General features: G+C 58.7%; 6 protein-coding genes and 1 non-coding gene across 7 annotated transcripts; 6 read left to right on the top strand and 1 right to left on the bottom strand.

Moving 5' to 3' along the window:
- Positions 1–664: 664 nt before the first annotated feature.
- A1Q1_01731 (pre-mRNA splicing factor) lies at positions 665–7,166 on the top strand (the record flags this gene model as incomplete). Its single annotated transcript, XM_014324770.1, has 2 exons — positions 665–737; positions 793–7,166. 2 exons carry the CDS (start codon positions 665–667, stop codon positions 7,164–7,166), a joined length of 6,447 nt encoding a protein of 2,148 aa, XP_014180245.1.
- Positions 7,167–7,817: 651 nt separating this feature from the next.
- On the top strand, positions 7,818–8,636 carry A1Q1_01732 (uncharacterized protein; the record flags this gene model as incomplete). The annotated part of the gene is made up of 1 exon (XM_014324771.1): positions 7,818–8,636. One exon carries the CDS (start codon positions 7,818–7,820, stop codon positions 8,634–8,636), a length of 819 nt encoding a protein of 272 aa, XP_014180246.1.
- An 858-nt stretch (positions 8,637–9,494) lies between these two features.
- A1Q1_01733 (uncharacterized protein) lies at positions 9,495–10,400 on the top strand (the record flags this gene model as incomplete). The annotated part of the gene is made up of 1 exon (XM_014324772.1): positions 9,495–10,400. One exon carries the CDS (start codon positions 9,495–9,497, stop codon positions 10,398–10,400), a length of 906 nt encoding a protein of 301 aa, XP_014180247.1.
- Positions 10,401–10,926: 526 nt separating this feature from the next.
- A1Q1_01734 (uncharacterized protein) lies at positions 10,927–12,273 on the top strand (the record flags this gene model as incomplete). Its single annotated transcript, XM_014324773.1, has 1 exon — positions 10,927–12,273. The coding sequence occupies one exon, from the start codon at positions 10,927–10,929 to the stop codon at positions 12,271–12,273; it is 1,347 nt and encodes a 448-aa protein (XP_014180248.1).
- Positions 12,274–13,073: 800 nt separating this feature from the next.
- On the top strand, positions 13,074–14,111 carry A1Q1_01735 (uncharacterized protein; the record flags this gene model as incomplete). Its single annotated transcript, XM_014324774.1, has 1 exon — positions 13,074–14,111. One exon carries the CDS (start codon positions 13,074–13,076, stop codon positions 14,109–14,111), a length of 1,038 nt encoding a protein of 345 aa, XP_014180249.1.
- A 771-nt stretch (positions 14,112–14,882) lies between these two features.
- A1Q1_t354 lies at positions 14,883–14,968 on the top strand. Its single transcript has one exon. It is a non-coding gene; the product is annotated as a tRNA-Val (tRNA).
- A 227-nt stretch (positions 14,969–15,195) lies between these two features.
- On the bottom strand, positions 15,196–16,500 carry A1Q1_01736 (uncharacterized protein; the record flags this gene model as incomplete). Its single annotated transcript, XM_014324775.1, has 2 exons — positions 15,196–16,207; positions 16,250–16,500. The coding sequence occupies 2 exons, from the start codon at positions 16,498–16,500 to the stop codon at positions 15,196–15,198; spliced, it is 1,263 nt and encodes a 420-aa protein (XP_014180250.1).
- Positions 16,501–16,793: the final 293 nt, after the last annotated feature.

The following is a 16,793-nucleotide window of genomic DNA, read 5'->3' on the forward strand; positions in this document are numbered from 1 at the left end:
GAGCGGAGCCAAATGTTTTGGTCGATTTGGTCTCGTCCTCGTTCGTGTCTCCACCCCATGACCAAAACCTGCGACTTGCGACGACGCTTGGTGCCCACTGACCGACGGCTCCAAACATCCACCCCCCTCCTCCCCTGGGCGCATCACCAGAGCCTCGAGCACAGGGGCCACTCGGCTCACGGCTCCATCTTCCCTCCTAGGCACATCCGTATATCAAATTTGCGCAAACACTCCTCACTCCAATTGTCAATGCCCTGTCGCCACCCTTAACAGGGATGGTCAAACAAGGTGCTGACTTCAGAAATGTGTCTCTCTAGCACACGTCATACCTTATCAAAAACTGCTTCTTTGTCCAATCCCCCCACGTATCGATCCTCGCGTTTCAATCAACTAACAATCTCAACTCGACGGTTACAACCAAGAGCTCGTCCAAGAGCAACCTCCATCCGCCAACTCCGTCCTCGCGCGCCCTTACCCAAAGAGTGCCACCAGGTTGCACACACCTGAAGGACAACCCGCGGACGAAGGATCATCTCTGTGTACATTCCCCAGCTCGACGCCTTCCGAAAACGATTGCACGATTAACAGCAGTCAAAAGTCGCCAACCGGCCCCGCCACTCTCGCATACTTCTGTAATATCACCAGCATCGCATAATCTGTCAAGATGTCGGGAAGCGGCAAGAGGGATTTGTCCCAGTTCAACTACGGAGCTATCAGTAGTCTCGTCGTCAACCAGGGTAAGCTGTTTCGAGATTTTAGGTGGCAAATCGATGATGCTGATGTCACCCACAGATCGATCCGTGATCAGGAGCGATGAGCCTACCGGACAGCCCGAGTCGCTTGTTGGACGAATCAGTGTAAAGGACATGGGATCACGCGTTCAGCATGAAGCTCCGAAGGATCTTGAGAAGAAGAAGGCCAAGGCTCAGCGATCGCAAGCCGAGGCCGAGGAGCGCGCCATCCGCCGTGCGCAGGAGGCTTCAACAGCGCGCTTTGGAGCTGCCGACGTTCTCGCCTCTGTCGCCGAGATGGAAGGGCTGCGGTATCGGCCGCGTACCGCTGAGACCAGCGAGGTCTATGAGCTCCTGCTCGGCCTCGTCCACCGCCAGCTCGGAGACCAGACGTCCGAGGTCGTGCGATCCGCCACTGACACCATTCTCGAGTCGCTCAAGGACGAGGACATGAAGGAGTTTGACAAGCGCAAGGAGGTCGAATCGATTGTCGGATCCGTCACGGAGGATGCCTGGGGCCAGCTTGTCAACCTCAGCAAGAAGATCACCGACTACACCGAGGAAGAGGAGGGACCGACCGGCGACGACCGCGAGCGTGCTGTCGACAACGAGGGTGTCGCCGTTTTGTTCGAGGACGATGACGACGATGACGAGGAGGACTTTGAGATCAAGAACCGCGCCTCTGACGACGAGGATGAGGATGAGGACGAGGACGAGGACAAGGAAGAGGAGGAAGCCGAGGCCGAGCCTATGGACGAGGATGACGCCGTCGTGGTCGGCAAGTCTGGAACGAAGCAGAAGGAGAAGTCGGACAAGGTTTCACCGCACGAGGTGGATGGGTTCTGGCTCCAGCGTCTCATCGGCTCCTACTACCCCGACCCCGTCCAGGCTGCCGACTTCACGCAGCAGGCTCTCGATCTTCTCGGCTCGGAGGCTGAGCTCCGCGACCTTGAGAACTCTCTCGCCGAGATGTTCGGTTACGAACACTTCGACCTCATTGCGACGCTCACGAAGAACCGCGACGTGATCGTGTGGTGCACCAAGCTCGCACGTGCGGACGAGAACGGCCGTCAGGACATCGAGGTGGCGATGCGTGAGCGTGGTGTGGGATGGATTCTGCGCGACTTGCGCGGCGGACGGAAAGACGAGCAGGAGGACCAGGCTATCGTCGTCCCCAAGAAGGCTACTCTCGCTCCTGGGTCGGTCGCGCAGCCGCAACGAGTCATCGACATCGACTCATTGGTCTTCTCTGAAGGTGGACACCTCATGTCCCGCAAGAAGGTCAAGCTTCCGGAAGGCTCGTTCAAGCGTCAGTTCAAGGGATACGAGGAGATTCACGTCCCGGAGCCGAAGCGCCGCGAGCTGCAGCCCGGAGAGCTCGTACCCGTCACGGCGATGCCCGATTGGACGCAGCCGGTGTGGCAGAGCGTGAACGCGACCAAGCTCAACCCGATCCAGAGCAAGGTCTACCCGATTGCCTTTGAGACCAACGAGCCGATGCTTATCTGTGCGCCCACTGGTGCCGGTAAGACGAACTGTGCCGCGCTCGCCATGCTCCGCACAATCGGCCAGTTCCGGGATCCTGAGACTGGACACATCGACCTCGACTCGTTCAAGATTATCTACGTCTCGCCCATGAAGGCGCTTGTGCAGGAGCAGGTTGCTGCTTTCAGCAAGCGTTTCAAGGACCTTGGCATCAAGGTTGCCGAGCTCACCGGTGACTCGCAGCTCACCAAGCAGCAGATCACGGAGACGCAGATTATCGTTACGACTCCCGAGAAGTACGACGTTATTACCCGTAAGGCTACCGACACGAGCTACACCAACCTCGTCCGTCTCATCATCGTTGACGAGATCCACTTGCTCCACGATGACCGTGGACCGGTCCTCGAGTCGATCCTCTCGCGTACTATCCGCAAGATGGACCAGACCCGTGATGAGGTTCGTGTCGTTGGTCTTTCCGCCACGCTTCCGAACTACAAGGATGTCGCCGCCTTCCTCCGTGTCGACACCAAGAAGGGTCTCTTCTACTTTGACGCTTCGTACCGACCAGTCGGCCTCAAGCAGCAGTTCATCGGTGTTACGGAGAAGAAGGCTATCAAGCGTCTTCAGACGATCAACGAGGTGTGCTACGAGAAGGTTCTGAACCAGGCTGGCAAGTCGCAGACACTTGTGTTCGTGCACTCGCGAAAGGAGACTGCCAAGACGGCCAAGTTCCTCCGCGACATGGCCATGGAGAAGGACACTCTGACCCAGTTTATCAACCCCGAGGGCGCCTCTCGTGAGGTCCTCATTCACGAGGCGAACGAGTGCAAGGATCTCAACCTCAAGGACCTTCTGCCCTTTGGTTTCGGTATCCACCACGCCGGTATGAGCCGCGAGGACCGTACCGTTGTCGAGGACCTCTTCCTCGAGGGTCACATCCAGGTGCTCGTCTGTACCGCCACCCTCGCTTGGGGTGTCAACCTGCCCGCCCACACGGTTATCATCAAGGGCACCCAGGTGTACAACCCTGAGAAGGGTCGCTGGTCCGAGCTTTCGCCGCAGGACGTGCTGCAGATGCTCGGTCGTGCCGGACGACCGCAGTTCGACACTTTCGGAGAGGGTATCATCATCACGAACCACGGCGAGCTGCAGTACTACACCAGTCTGATGAACCAGCAGCTCCCGATCGAGTCGCAGTTCGTCTCGCGTCTCATCGACAACCTCAACGCCGAGATTGTCCTGGGCTCGGTTCGCAACCGCGACGAGGGTGTGCAGTGGCTTGGTTACACCTACCTTTACGTGCGCATGCTCGGATCGCCTGGTCTCTACAACGTCGGTGCCGACTACCTCGAGGGCGACGCCGCTCTCGTCCAGAAGCGTGCGGACCTCATCCACTCCGCCGCTGTTCAGCTCGAGAAGGGCGGCCTCATTCGCTACGACCGCGCCACCGGCGTCTTCCAGTCGACCGACCTCGGCCGTATCGCCTCGCACTACTACATCACGTACTCGTCCATGGCGACTTACAACAAGCACCTCAAGCCCGGACTCGGTCTCATCGACCTGTTCCGTGTCTTCGCGCTGTCCAACGAGTTCAAGCTCATCCCAGTTCGTCAGGAGGAGAAGCTGGAGCTCGCCAAGCTGCTCGAGCGTGTTCCGATTCCCGTCAAGGAGAGCGTTGACGAGCCGGTCGCCAAGGTCAACGTGCTCCTTCAGGCGTACATCTCGCAGCTCAAGCTTAGCGGTTTCGACATTGTCACCGACATGGTCTTCGTTCAGCAGTCTGCTGGTCGTATTCTGCGCGCCATGTTTGAGATTTGTCTGAAGAAGGGATGGGCTCAGCCGACCCACCTCGCCCTCGATATGTGCAAGATGGTTGAGCGCAGGATGTGGAAGGCCATGTCCCCCCTCCGCCAGTTCCCTCGCATCCGTCCCGAGATCGTCACCCGTGCCGAGCGCAAGGAGTTCCCGTGGCACCGCTACTTTGACCTCGACGCCGCGGAGCTTGGCGAGCTGATTGGTCTCCCCAAGTCTGGTCAGATGATCGAGTCGCTCGTGCACAAGTTCCCGCGCCTTGACCTGCAGGCGCACGTGCTCCCGCTCACCCGCTCGCTGCTCAAGATCAACCTGACGATCACCCCCGACTTCGTCTGGGACTACGACATCCACGGCCAGACCCAGCTTTTCTGGATCCTCGTCGAGGACGTTGATGGCGAGCGCATTCTTTTCCACGACACCTTCGTGCTCCGCGAGAAGTTTGCCACGGATGAGCACTACGTCACCATCACCGTGCCGATCTCGGATCCCGTCCCGCCCAACTACTATATCTCGGTCATTTCGGACCGCTGGATGCAGAGCGAGACGCGCCTGCCCGTCTCGTTCCAGCACCTGATCCGTCCCGAGCCTTTCCCTCCCCACACTCCTCTGCTGGACCTCCAGCCCCTCCCCGTCTCGGCGCTGCACAACAAGGCGTTCGAGAACCTCTACCCCTTCAAGTCGTTCAACAAGATCCAAACGCAGGTCTTCCAGGCGCTCTTCACGACCGACGACAATGTCTTCATCGGTGCCCCTACCGGTTCTGGCAAGACGTTCTGCGCCGAGTTCGCCCTCCTCCGTCTCTGGAGCCAGCGCGACCCGCCGCGCGCCGTTTGCATCGAGCCGTACCAGGAGATGGTCGACATGCGCGTTGCCGAGTGGTCGGAGAAGTTCAAGCCGCTCAACAAAGAGGTTGTTGCGCTCACTGGCGAGGCGACCGCTGACCTGGCTCTCCTCCGCAAGTCTGACATCACCGTGTGCACGCCCGCACAGTGGGACCTTCTCTCGCGCCGATGGAAGTCGCGCAAGGACGTGCAGGAGATTGGTCTTCTCATCGCCGACGAGCTCCAGCTCATCGGTGGCGATGTCGGCTCCACGTACGAGGTCATTGTCTCGCGTACCCGCTATGTTTCGCAGCAGACCGGCAAGCCGACTCGTATCGTGGCCTGCTCAGTCTCTCTCGCCAACGCCCGTGACCTCGGAGACTGGATCGGCGCGTCGTCGCAGAACGTGTTCAACTTCTCGCCGGCTGCCCGTCCCCTCCCTCTCGAGGTGCACCTCCAGAGCTTTAATGTCCCTCACTTCCCGTCGCTCATGCTGGCCATGGCCAAGCCCGCGTACCTGTCCATGGTCGAGAACGCCAAGGGACGGCCGACGATCATTTTCGTCGCGAGCCGCAAGCAGTCCAAGCTCACGGCCAACGACCTCGTCACGTACGTGCTCGCCGACGACGATGAGCAGCGTTTCCTCAACGTCGACCCCGAGGAGCTCGCGCCGCACCTGGACCGCCTCGATGACCAGGAGCTCGCTGAGACTCTGAGGTACGGTATCGGCTACTACCACGAGGCGCTCAGTAAGAAGGACAAGCGCATCGTGACCGGTCTCTTTGACACTGGCGCCATCAAGGTGCTCGTCGCGAGCAAGGACACGGCGTGGTCTCTCCCCGTCTCGTCCTACATGGTCATCATCATGGGCGTGCAGTACTTTGACGGCCAGGAGCACCGCTACGTCGACTACGCCATCGCGGACGTGCTGCAGATGATGGGCCGCGCGTGCCGACCGACGATTGACAGCTCGTCTCGCTGTGTCCTCATGTGCCAGCAGACGCGCAAGGACTTCTTCAAGAAGTTCCTGAACGAGGCGCTGCCGGTGGAGTCGAGCTTGCCGAGCTACCTGCACGACCATTTCAACGCCGAGATTGTTGCGCGCACGATCGAGAACAAGCAGGAGGCGGTCGACTGGTGCACGTGGACGTGGTTCTACCGCCGCCTCGCGCAGAACCCGGGCTTCTACAACCTGCAGGGCACGTCCCCGACCCACGTCGCCGAGTACCTGTCCGAGCTTGTCGAGAACACGGTCAACGACCTCGCCGAGTCAGACTGCATCATTGTGCAGGATGACATGGACCTTCTCCCGAATAACCTGGGCATGATTGCGTCCTTCTACTACATCTCGTACATCACTGTCGAGACGTTCTCCGCCTCGATCAAGGACACGACCAAGCTCAAGGGTTTGCTCGAGATTGTCTCGTCTGCCAACGAGTTCGAGACCGTGCCCATTAGGCATCACGAGGACTCGATCCTGTCCCGCATCTACGACCGCGTCCCCGTCAAGGTCGCCAAGCCCGATTTCCACTCCCCGTACTTCAAGACGTACCTCCTGCTGCAGGCGCACTTCAGCCGCCTGCACCTGCCCCCCGACCTCGTCATCGACCAGGCCGCCATCCTCGGCAAGGTCACTGGCCTCCTGTCTGCGTGCGTGGATGTCATGTCGTCCAAGTCGTACCTCAATTGTCTCGGCGCCATGGACCTGTCGCAGATGTGCGTGCAGGCCATCTGGGATCGCGACTCGCCGCTCAAGCAGGTGCCGTACTTTGACGGCCCCGTGCTGCAGCGGTTCAAGGACGCGGGTCTCGACAGCGTCTACGACATCATGGAGCTGGAGGACGACCAGCGCAACGAGCTGCTGCAGATGAACGACCGCCAGTTGGCGCGTGTGGCCAAGTTCGTCAACTCGTACCCGAACATTGAAGTCGCATACGAGGTGGAGGACGCGGACAGTCTCGACTCCTCGACGCCAGTCACGCTCAAGGTCACGCTGGACCGCGAGGCGGACGAAGACGACCCCGACGACATGGCGGCCGACGCGCCCCTCTTCCCGCACCGCAAGATGGTGCAATGGTGGCTCGTTGTGGGCGACGCCAAGTCCAAGAACCTCTACGCCATCAAGAAGGTCACGGTCAAGGCGCGTCTCAATGCCAAGCTCGAGTTTACGCTCCCGCAGGGCACGCACAACCTCAAGCTGTACTTGATCAGTGACAGCTACTCGGGCGCAGACCAGGACTTTGACCTCGACCCGCTCGTCGTGGCCGAGGGGGAGAGCAGCGATGAGGACGAGAGTATGGATGAGGACGACTAGGTGCGCGCGGGGAGCGAGCGTCAGAGAGCGGAGCGCGGACGTACGGCGTGGCGCGGCACGCGAGGTGTGAAGGAAGCGAGGACATACGATTAGAATCCAGTAGAATCAGATCTCAGTAGGGATACAATAGTGCAAATGTACCATTACTCGATAGCCATTGAGCGTTGGCACGAAATGGGGGGGTGCCACAGCTCACTTCACCCTCCCAGGCCAAATGCACATGGGCCGTCGAACATTCTTTGAAGCAGCCAGAGCCCTCATTAAGCGCCAGGCTCGTATCCTCGTGCTTGGCGCAACCTGCTCGCTTGTACTGGGATGCGTGCTGCGCAGACCCTAGTCAACTGGGCGTGCAGAACAGATACAGCCGTAGTGTGACCGTTCCATCCCTCCCCGTATTCTCACACTCATGCGCACCTTCGCACTGCTTGGAACTCCAACGAAGTCGCAGCTCGGTATTCCTCGTTGCATCCTCTCGCCCCTGTGTGCCGATGCCAGAGCAGGCTATATAGATCCCAGGACATCCTGGCCTGCGGTCCTTCTTCATCCCACCTCTCGACTCTCGAAGCTCGACTCGACGATTCGAAGTGGGACTCAAGTCGAAGGACATCGCTGACTTCCGTCTTGGCACCCCAAGCCTCTACAGGAGACGACATGAGCAACTTCTTCCGCCCAAACAGCAACAGGCAGGATCCAGAGGCAAATCTTCCCCCCTTTGACGCTCGTCGCGCAAATCCACCCCCTTACACGCGGTACGACGTGCACCAGCCCCCTCGGCCTCCCATGCCCGCAGCTCTCCCCCTCCATGGGCCGTACGGTTCCGGAGGCTATCGCCAGCCCTCGCCCGACTATCGTCCCGACCCCTCCCTCTCCGGAGGATACGCGAGCGACTCGTCCCACGTCTCCTCAGCCAGCGGCGCGTCCTACGCGTCCTACGCGTCCTACGCCACAGCGACGTCGGCCCGGTCGGGCTTCAGTTCGAGCGCGAGCTATCCCCGGGCGTATGTGTCTCCGCCATATGTCGTGGGCACGGGGGCGAGTATGGCCAATGTGTCCTACTCTTCGCACGACTCCCACCACCCTCCCTCCGCTTCCACTCCAGTGCGTAACCCCAGAGCGTGCACGCACCAGTCCTGCCCTGGCTCCGTGTGCCAGAGTAACCACACCTACGACCCGGCCGCTGCACAGCGCTTCCTTGCTTCCAACTACGCCCCCGTGCCACGCGAGCAGGAGTCTTGGGGTCAGAGAAGGGAGCGCGAGTCGCGCAATGCCGCCTGGACGGCTAATATGAGGATGGATGCCGGGGGGTATGCGCAGTATGATTGGAAGGACCATGCCGGGCCCGCACAGAGGCATGAGTGGCATCAGCATACTGCTGAATGCTCTGAGAGCTGTGCGAAAAGCTTGGATAGGAGGGAGGGGGTGAAGGAGAGGGAGTGGATCAGGTATGGACAGGGGGGTGGGCGTCGCTGAGCCCACTTAATGCCGTGCCGCTCGGGGCTAGACAATTCGTCAAGTAGCTGCAGACCGAGAGGCAGCATACTTCTCCCGTCGCATGATATTCAACCAACTTCCAACCGAACGCATGCCACCACATCAACCCTTCCGCCTCTGTAACAGTACAGTACTTCCGACCTCTATTCTGATTCTCAGTCCTCACTCCCATTCCTGAAGTCACGTCACACCAGGGCACGAACTCGCATCACGAACTCGCCTCATCACCACCAATGTCAATAGTCGTCCATCCAACACCTCACACTTCATTTTATAGCCCGACTCCACAACAGCACTGCCACTCAACGTTGGAAAGTTCACAGTATCGTTTCCGTTTGATAGTTACCGTATGCAGAAAATGGCGTTGAACATCTCGGTGCACACTGGAGCATAGGTGGCGGCCATCTCTGATGATGCTCATCACCGGCTCGCTACCACGCGACCGAACGATCACACTCTGCAGAGATAGTTCCTCGCCATTATCCTCACGCCAATTCTGTGAAGTACAGTCTCCTGTGCATCAGCGTCCTCCCGATGCGAGCACTACGGCCTGCTTCTTTTGTTACATGACGCTCACCGTTGTGCCTCGAAGGCGTGGCACTGCCTCCGGATTTTGCGCAATTGTTCTGATTTCACTGTACCGAGCTCACTGTCCATCAATGTACTCCTTCAAGCTTTCTCCAGTGTTCATCGCTGTTGAAATGTCCATTGCTGATGAACAAGCCTCCATGGAGGGTGGAGGGTGGAGGTCCACACAGGTGTATAAGAAGGCACGTCTGCATCGTGTCGATGCAGCAGACACACACGCTCCTTCCAAACCCGTGGCCACCCGAAAGGATGGCTGGTGGCTACTTTTCCTTCCTCTCCAACCCCCACGGCTACTTCCAACAGGGATTCAACCTCGAGGATTCTTCCACTTGGTATTCTTCTTCTTCCACTGTCGCTCTTTCCTCGTATCACTCTTCCCCCGAGCCCTCTCCCCCGACCTCCTCCGCGACCTCTCCCGCGTCCAGTCTCGAGTTCACGAAGCGCCGCAACCATCACTCCCTGCTTTTGCTTTTGCGCATGACCGACAACAACAATCCCGGCACCCCCATCTACGACCACTACAAGCGTCGTGGCGCCATCTCCGCCCCCGTCCCCGTCGTCTCGCCCACGCCCCCCGAGCTCCCCCATCTCGACCTCGACACGACTGCCATGCGCGACCCGACCGGAGCCGTGCGCCACTCCCTCTTCTCGGGGGAGGAGCGAACCTGGCTCTCCTTCTCCTCCCTCGGCCCCGCGCCCAAGCCCGACCGCCACGCAATCATGGCCGCGCACCAGCACGCCTCCTCTCCGCCTAACTTCAACGCGCAGGACGCCATCGAAATCCGTCCCGCCCTCAGTGCGCACCAGACCTGGCTCGCGCTGCAGAACGTGGACCGCGCTTTCTTCCGCAAGTACGGTCCCGCCGTGGCCCGCGGCACGCTCAAGCTGGGCGTCGTTCACGAGAGCGCAAGCGTGAAGATTCTCGGGCGCCACGTTACGGTTCGGCGATGGCATCGCGCCGTCTGGTTCGAGGACGAGTGCGAGCACTTCAAGGACCCTCTGGCTGGAGTTGCTGTTTGCCGCGGCCAGGGGCCCTGCTTCCTCGAGCTGCATGAGTTTGTCCGCGTCAATGAGGCTGCTTTCGACAAGGTTCCTGGGCCTGTCAAGCGCGCGCTCGGGTATTACAAGTATGTCAAGGTTGGGGACAAGGAGTAGCATCATAGTTTCTGTGCGGTTTGATTTCTCGTTCCTCTTCAATTGCATGTTCTTCTCAATTCTTAATCCTGGAGGGTAGTATGCGTCAGAGTAGATATGCACACTCGTTAGACATTAGCAAGTCGGAGCTGGACAGCATCCCAGCGTGTTTTCGCTTATCACTAGAAGACGGTGATGAACTGATGGTGCCGCGAGAGTGATGGAGGCGCGAGGCTGCGCGACGAGTTCCGTCACATTCCAGTGTGGCGCGAGAGGAGCGCGAGAGGGACGCTGCCAAGTCGACGTCCTGCGTGGAAGCTGCGGAGTGCACACACACACGCATTGTCGACACCTCAGTGACCGCTAGTCCATCAAAAGCTGCTCACATCAGTGTCGTGCTCGCCTGTGCTTCTTCTGCTCGTCTTCCACCTCACCATCATCATCGTCATCATCATCATCTCCTCCATCTAATTCCACCAGTTCAACCTCAACTCTACCGCCCTTTACGACACTCTCGATCAACACTCGACGCTAGCTCTACGACATCATGGCTCTACGCGCTGCCATCAAGCGCGCGGTCGAAAAGTTCAAGCTCAGATTCGGACGTGCGAAAGATGGCGGCTATGAGAGAATCGGTCTCAACGACGATCAGAGCTCAGCAACATCTCACCGCTCCTCGGCCCAGGCGCGTTCCTCTGTTGACATAGGGGACGTGTTCGGCTCTGCCCCCCCCGTCTCCACCAGTGTCACTGATGGTGATCACGACCTTCAAAGCCCCATCAACCCCACGTCTGCCCCGGTTTCGTCTGGTCCTCGCTCCGCGCACTCAGCCTCAGCGCACTCGCACGACGAAAAGGGCAACCAAAGCTCCGACTCCAGCACCGTCACGGAGACACGTCAAGCCACAATCCATTTGCCATCCTACAGGCGCCAATACACCAGCCAACCAACCCCCTCCGTTCCCCAAGAGCACCAGAAGTTGCGAAAGCTTCCCGTGCGTAAGGATACGATCGCCAAGAGCTTGATGAAGGAGAAACTGTCGCTCCTCACGGAAGAAATCCGGGGAGCCGTCCTCGACGCTACTCCATCGTCCATGCTTGCCGAAGTACAGGTCGAACTGCGTACCAAAGCGTGGACTCAAGTCCTTCTTGAGTCTGCTCCGGTTGATCCCGAATCACGACCACTGTGCTTGATTCAGACACTCTCCACTAACGAGGAGGAGTTCCTGCCGGACTCCGACATTCACAACCTCATCGACTCTACACTGAAGGAGCTCGGTGACGCCATGGTGGATGCAGCGAGGCGGCAATATGGCAGCAAGCTGTACATCACAATCAAGGCTATCCTTCACATCACCGCCAGCGTTCAAGTACTTGTGGAAGATGACGCCGAAACCACCCAACTGGCCGGTTCGATGTCCGCCTATCCCGTCCGCGAGTGGGCCGTGTCGGTTGCGTCTCACGCGTCTCACGACGCTCACGAAGCTCTAGGGCTCAGCCGCTTTGAGGACTTGGTTAGCGAGCTCCACCCTCTCACTAAGAGCAAGCTTCTCAGGGACCTCGTCTTCGTCGTGTACGGGGGGTACACTTGGACCAACAGCACCCGAACGATCTGGTTCAAGTCGATCGACCGCCACCCCTTCTCCTACGCACGCATCCTCTCCCCGGGCTATGACTGTCCTCGTGGAGTCGACGCACCTCTTCACTGGACGCACAGCCCCGATGACGCAGCCTGTCCCTGCGTAGACCGCGAAGCCGAGACCGTGTACGCCATCCGCCCCTGGTGCGTCAATGAGGACGGCGGTTTCGACGACTCTTTCAACCCCGACCGAGACGCCGTCCGCGTCGGCCCGCTGAAGGACTTCATGCCGGCATTCGCCGCGCTTCCGGAGTGATGAACAGTCAGCAGGCTGGTCCTAGCAAACCTGTTCTTCATGCTCCACGTCGACCTCGGTCCTACTCGCCACGTTGATCTCGGTTCTTCGTCCTTTCCGGTCCGTCTCCAGGTCCTTACTACAGATGCAAAGTGTTCACGTACTCGTCCCACTGCACAGCTTTCCTCGCCAAGAGAAACGCCCACACATAGTCAGATCTCAGTCTCGCCCTCTGTGCACCTCTCCAAGCTTCCGAGGGCCATCGGGACGTGCGTGGAGATGGGGGCGCCATCGCAGGTTCAACACCGGCATACACCTCCACTCCTCCTTTGCCTGGCATGCTATCTAGTTTTGGAGGATTTTCCCGAGCACCCAGTCCCTCCAGACACCAGGTGACAGAGTACGTCGGCTAGGTTGAGATCTCATGAATTTCTGAAAACTCACTTGCAGACGGACGCAAACGACTTGACCGGGTTGATGGACAAGTTCCGATACACCTCCAGTGGCCACACAACCCTATCTTGGTCTTTAACTTGCCCCAGGCAAGGGAGGGCGCTACTCAGCGGACTGAAGGCGGTGTCTCGCGCCGTGTACTGCAGAGTTGACATGCTTGCCGGATGGGACGAGCGAGATTGCGCGATGCCTGCCTTATCGCGATACACACCTGGCCTGCTCGCCTCAATGCGGACTGAGGTCCGGTTGACCAGACGCCGAGGCCGGTTCGCAGTTACGACGAAGTGTTATAAACCCAGAGATGTTCATCACTGTCCCTCCTTCTTCTCATCACCTCCTGACTCTCGACCACTGGTCGTACAGCCAACATGTTCAAGCGCTTCCGCAAGTTTGTTAAGCGGGTCTTCAATCGTCTTGAGGAGCGTCCCGCTACTCCTTTCATCTCGACTCCCAACGGTCAGCCCGAGAACAACGCGGAGAAGCCCGATTCCCCCGCTCTGTTTCAAGATGTAATTGACCTTATCAACTCCGCTGGACCTGCCGACGCCCGCACCTCGACCTCGACTGCAAGCACGTATGCCCCGACCCTTCCCGTTACGTCTGCGAAGTACCCTTGGCATGATGACTGTTTCTACATTCTGGTCATTGAGGCGGTCAAGACCACTCGAGTCCTTGGGACGCCTGTGAAGCGCACGATTCACGATTATCGCATCCTGACCCCCAACTTTGAGTGCCCGAACGACACGACGGACCCTCTGCACTGGTCTCACGGACCTGATGACCCACTCTGCAGGTCCACCAACGATGCAAGTGTTTGGTGCTGCTCTCGCGAACACATGTACCACCTCGTGGACCGCTGCAAGCGGAACCTCCCCAACCCACCTCGTTGCCCCCACGGCTGTACTTTCGCTAAGATTATCAACAAGGAGAATGCGTTCCTTCAGGATCGCGCCCGACCCTCAACTCGCGGCCCGATACACACGCCCGTGCCTTGGAATGACGCTGGCAACATCTTCATTACTGCCCCTTCTGCCTCTGCTCGTAGCCCTGCCGCCGATCGCAACATCGTCTTCCCCGTTCCCGAGCCCCTTGTGGACGGTCGCTACGTCTCCTTACCGGTCGCCGGTTCGCACCTGCTGTACGAGTCCGACATGCAGCCCTCGACTGCTTATCCCGCGTGTGCTGCCAAATTGCGCCCCTGCAACACGACTGCTTCCGCTTCCCACGATGCACTGCCTACGCCGCCCGAGTCTAACACCGGTACTCCCACCCTCATCGACAGCTCGGACAGCCTCCCACGTGTTTTCAAGTCGACGGACATTCCGGCACTCGCTCTCAACGGCGATGACATGCCTCAGAGCTCGAAGGACAAGGGATTCGCAGCCCCAACCTACAACGCGATGTGAGCGCCGTCAGTGCCGGCGGAGGGGTACGGGGTCAACTACGATGTGCAGTGACACGAAGAGTAGGTTGTTGAGTGAGGAGGAGCTCGGGCATCCGGCGGGACCCCGAGCCTTGCTAGTCAGGTTCTCTTTCCGACCGAACGGTTGATGGGAGATCTGAAGCCTTCCTAACTCAACGACAGAAAACGACGGACACACACGCAATAGTCGACCTAGCTTCTCCCCTTGACCCCAACGCGGGCGGCACACACCTACGAACCAAAACACTGGACTATGCCTGTAGACACTGGACTCTTATGATATAATCATGGACCTTCTCAGTTTTCCGAAAGGTGATACTAATGCAGCCCATCGAAGAATCATATCTTATACAAGCCGAAAGGTCAGGTAGCCATGGCCACCCTGTGCGTGTCTACAGTACCTCCACTCAATACACATACTTGGCCGCACTACCGGTGGACTCCACTATCTCTACGCAACGCAAGAACAGCGCGCTTAGTTTGAGGCGAAGTGACGTATTCGTGCCGACCAGAGCTGCACCCGAATCGCTGCCTGGAAATCACGAAAAATAGCCAAAACGCCACCGACCGTTTTACGGAGTTCTGATCTTCGCGGAGGCTCCATCTCAACTTCTACGGAAAGTTCAGCCGCTCAGCAGAAGGCCACGGGTTCCTGTAATCGATGGTCAACCTCAGAAGACCCAGAATGCGGGCGCTCGTTCGCGCCGATGCCGCTGCCGACGCGGGCCAGAGAGCTGCCTAGGCAACCAATCAAGGCCACTTAGCTCAGTTGGTTAGAGCGTATGCTTAACACTCGACGTCTTACGCATAAGGTCGGCGGTTCGACCCCGCCAGAGGTCACTTTTTGAGCTCTTACGGCCCTTTCAACAGGCTTCCACGCCTCGTGAACGTTGTGGACAGCTGAGAGGACTTGAAAATTCGTTCTTGTTGGACGATGTGGATTGCAGCGCCTCAGTGAAGCGGATGTATAATCGGCACCTTGTTTCATCTTATCATTTCTTTTCGGCTACTTTGAGAAATCTTTTGGATACGGACCGAATCAGGTATGGAGACTTTCTGCCAACACCTTAGAGGTTGGGCTTGACCTTGGCGAAGCCGACCTGAGGGGGGTCGTAGCTGTACGCGGTGTAGTAAGACTTGAGGAAAGCATCTCCGATAAGCCAGTTGTTCTTGAAGTCGAGCTTTTCAGCGTAAGTGATGGCGCCCTGGCATCCGAAAAGGCTGACCGAGCCGAAGTCGGGTGAGAAGATGGGGAACTCTTTCCCGCCGAAGCGGAACGAAACAGTGTGGTTCGTGGTGCAGTCCGGAAGAATGAACATGCCGTCACCAGTGTCAATGGCGTTGGGGATCTGCTTATAGATCTCCGTGACGACATCCTTCGGGCCGTAGATGAGAGTGGTGCCCGAGTCGAGGACGGCACCGTTGCCCTTGGTGTCGAAGAACTTGCCGTCGACAGTCACGCCGTCCAGATCGATACCCCACGCAAAGTGGGTGCGCTCATCCAGCACCTTGCGAGGGAAGTACTCGAGCTCACCGTCGAAGAACTGGCGGTCGACGCCGTTCACGGTGAGAGCGCCAGTCGGGCGCGTCGAGTTGACGTGCTGTAGCTGAGCACCAAAACCCTGGCGGTTGAGGTACATGCCGAACTCCTTGTTCTTCCACTGGCCCTTCGTCGCTTGCACCCAAGGGAGAGGCTCGAGTGTAGTGCCGTTGCGGGTGAGCGGCCAACTCCAGCCGGAGATTCCGGCACTGATGTCTTGCAAGTTCATCTTCACGGACTCATCCATGATGCCCACGGTCGCATTGTCGGTGAAAATGCCGCCAAAGCCGATGCGGTCGTTACCCCAGGTGCCCGAAACGGAGGTGTCACCCTCACCGTAGCTGATGGTGAGGTTGCGACCGGTGGAGTGGAATGTGGACGACTTGGTCGTGTCAACATGGCCCTTGCCGCAGCCCACACACTTCTCCGAGTACAGCCAGAACTGCGGAGAGCCCGTGTCAACGATGACGGGGAAGGATTGGGGAGGAGTGCCAAACTGGAAGTCCGCAGTGTATGTCACATCGTAGAAGTTGTTCAGGCTGGTTGCGTAAGCTATGTAACATTCTGTGCTGCGTACTCACTCCTCGGTAACAGCGTCCCCCTGCGTTTTGGAGCGAAGCTTGGAGCGGATCTTAGAGCGCGCCTCGGGGTACAGCAGCTGGGGCCACTTGGAGAGCAGGTGAACGTCGCTGCGGAACGCTTGTTCCTCAGGTGAGGCGGCCGGCTTAGCCACGTCGCGCGACAGAGGAACTGTCAAGGGTTTGTCAAGGGCTGTGGGAGCAGCGCTGACAAGAGAAGCGAGAAGAACAAAGGCGGTGGACGTCTTGAGCATGGCGAGGAGACTGGCTTGTAGCTTGGAAGGGCCACAACGCTCAAGACACTGCCACTTAAATATCCATTGGAGCCCAACTAGCATGGTGCTCTCGCCGGCGCCTGCGCCGCAAGCATCGGCGTGTGACGCGCTGCTATCGACTTAGCACCTCCGTAATGTGACGGCAGCGGCCAGGAATAGTGCACGTTCATTGACGAAGCCGGCGTGGGCTCCTGTTGGAAATTAAGACCAGGTTCCGGCCGATAAGTCCTCTACGCAGCACATGGTTATGTATCTACGTTGATCGCGCGATT

Source organism: Trichosporon asahii (assembly GCF_000293215.1).
Source record: "Trichosporon asahii var. asahii CBS 2479 unplaced genomic scaffold scaffold00050, whole genome shotgun sequence".
Taxonomy (NCBI): Eukaryota; Fungi; Basidiomycota; class Tremellomycetes; order Trichosporonales; family Trichosporonaceae; genus Trichosporon; species Trichosporon asahii.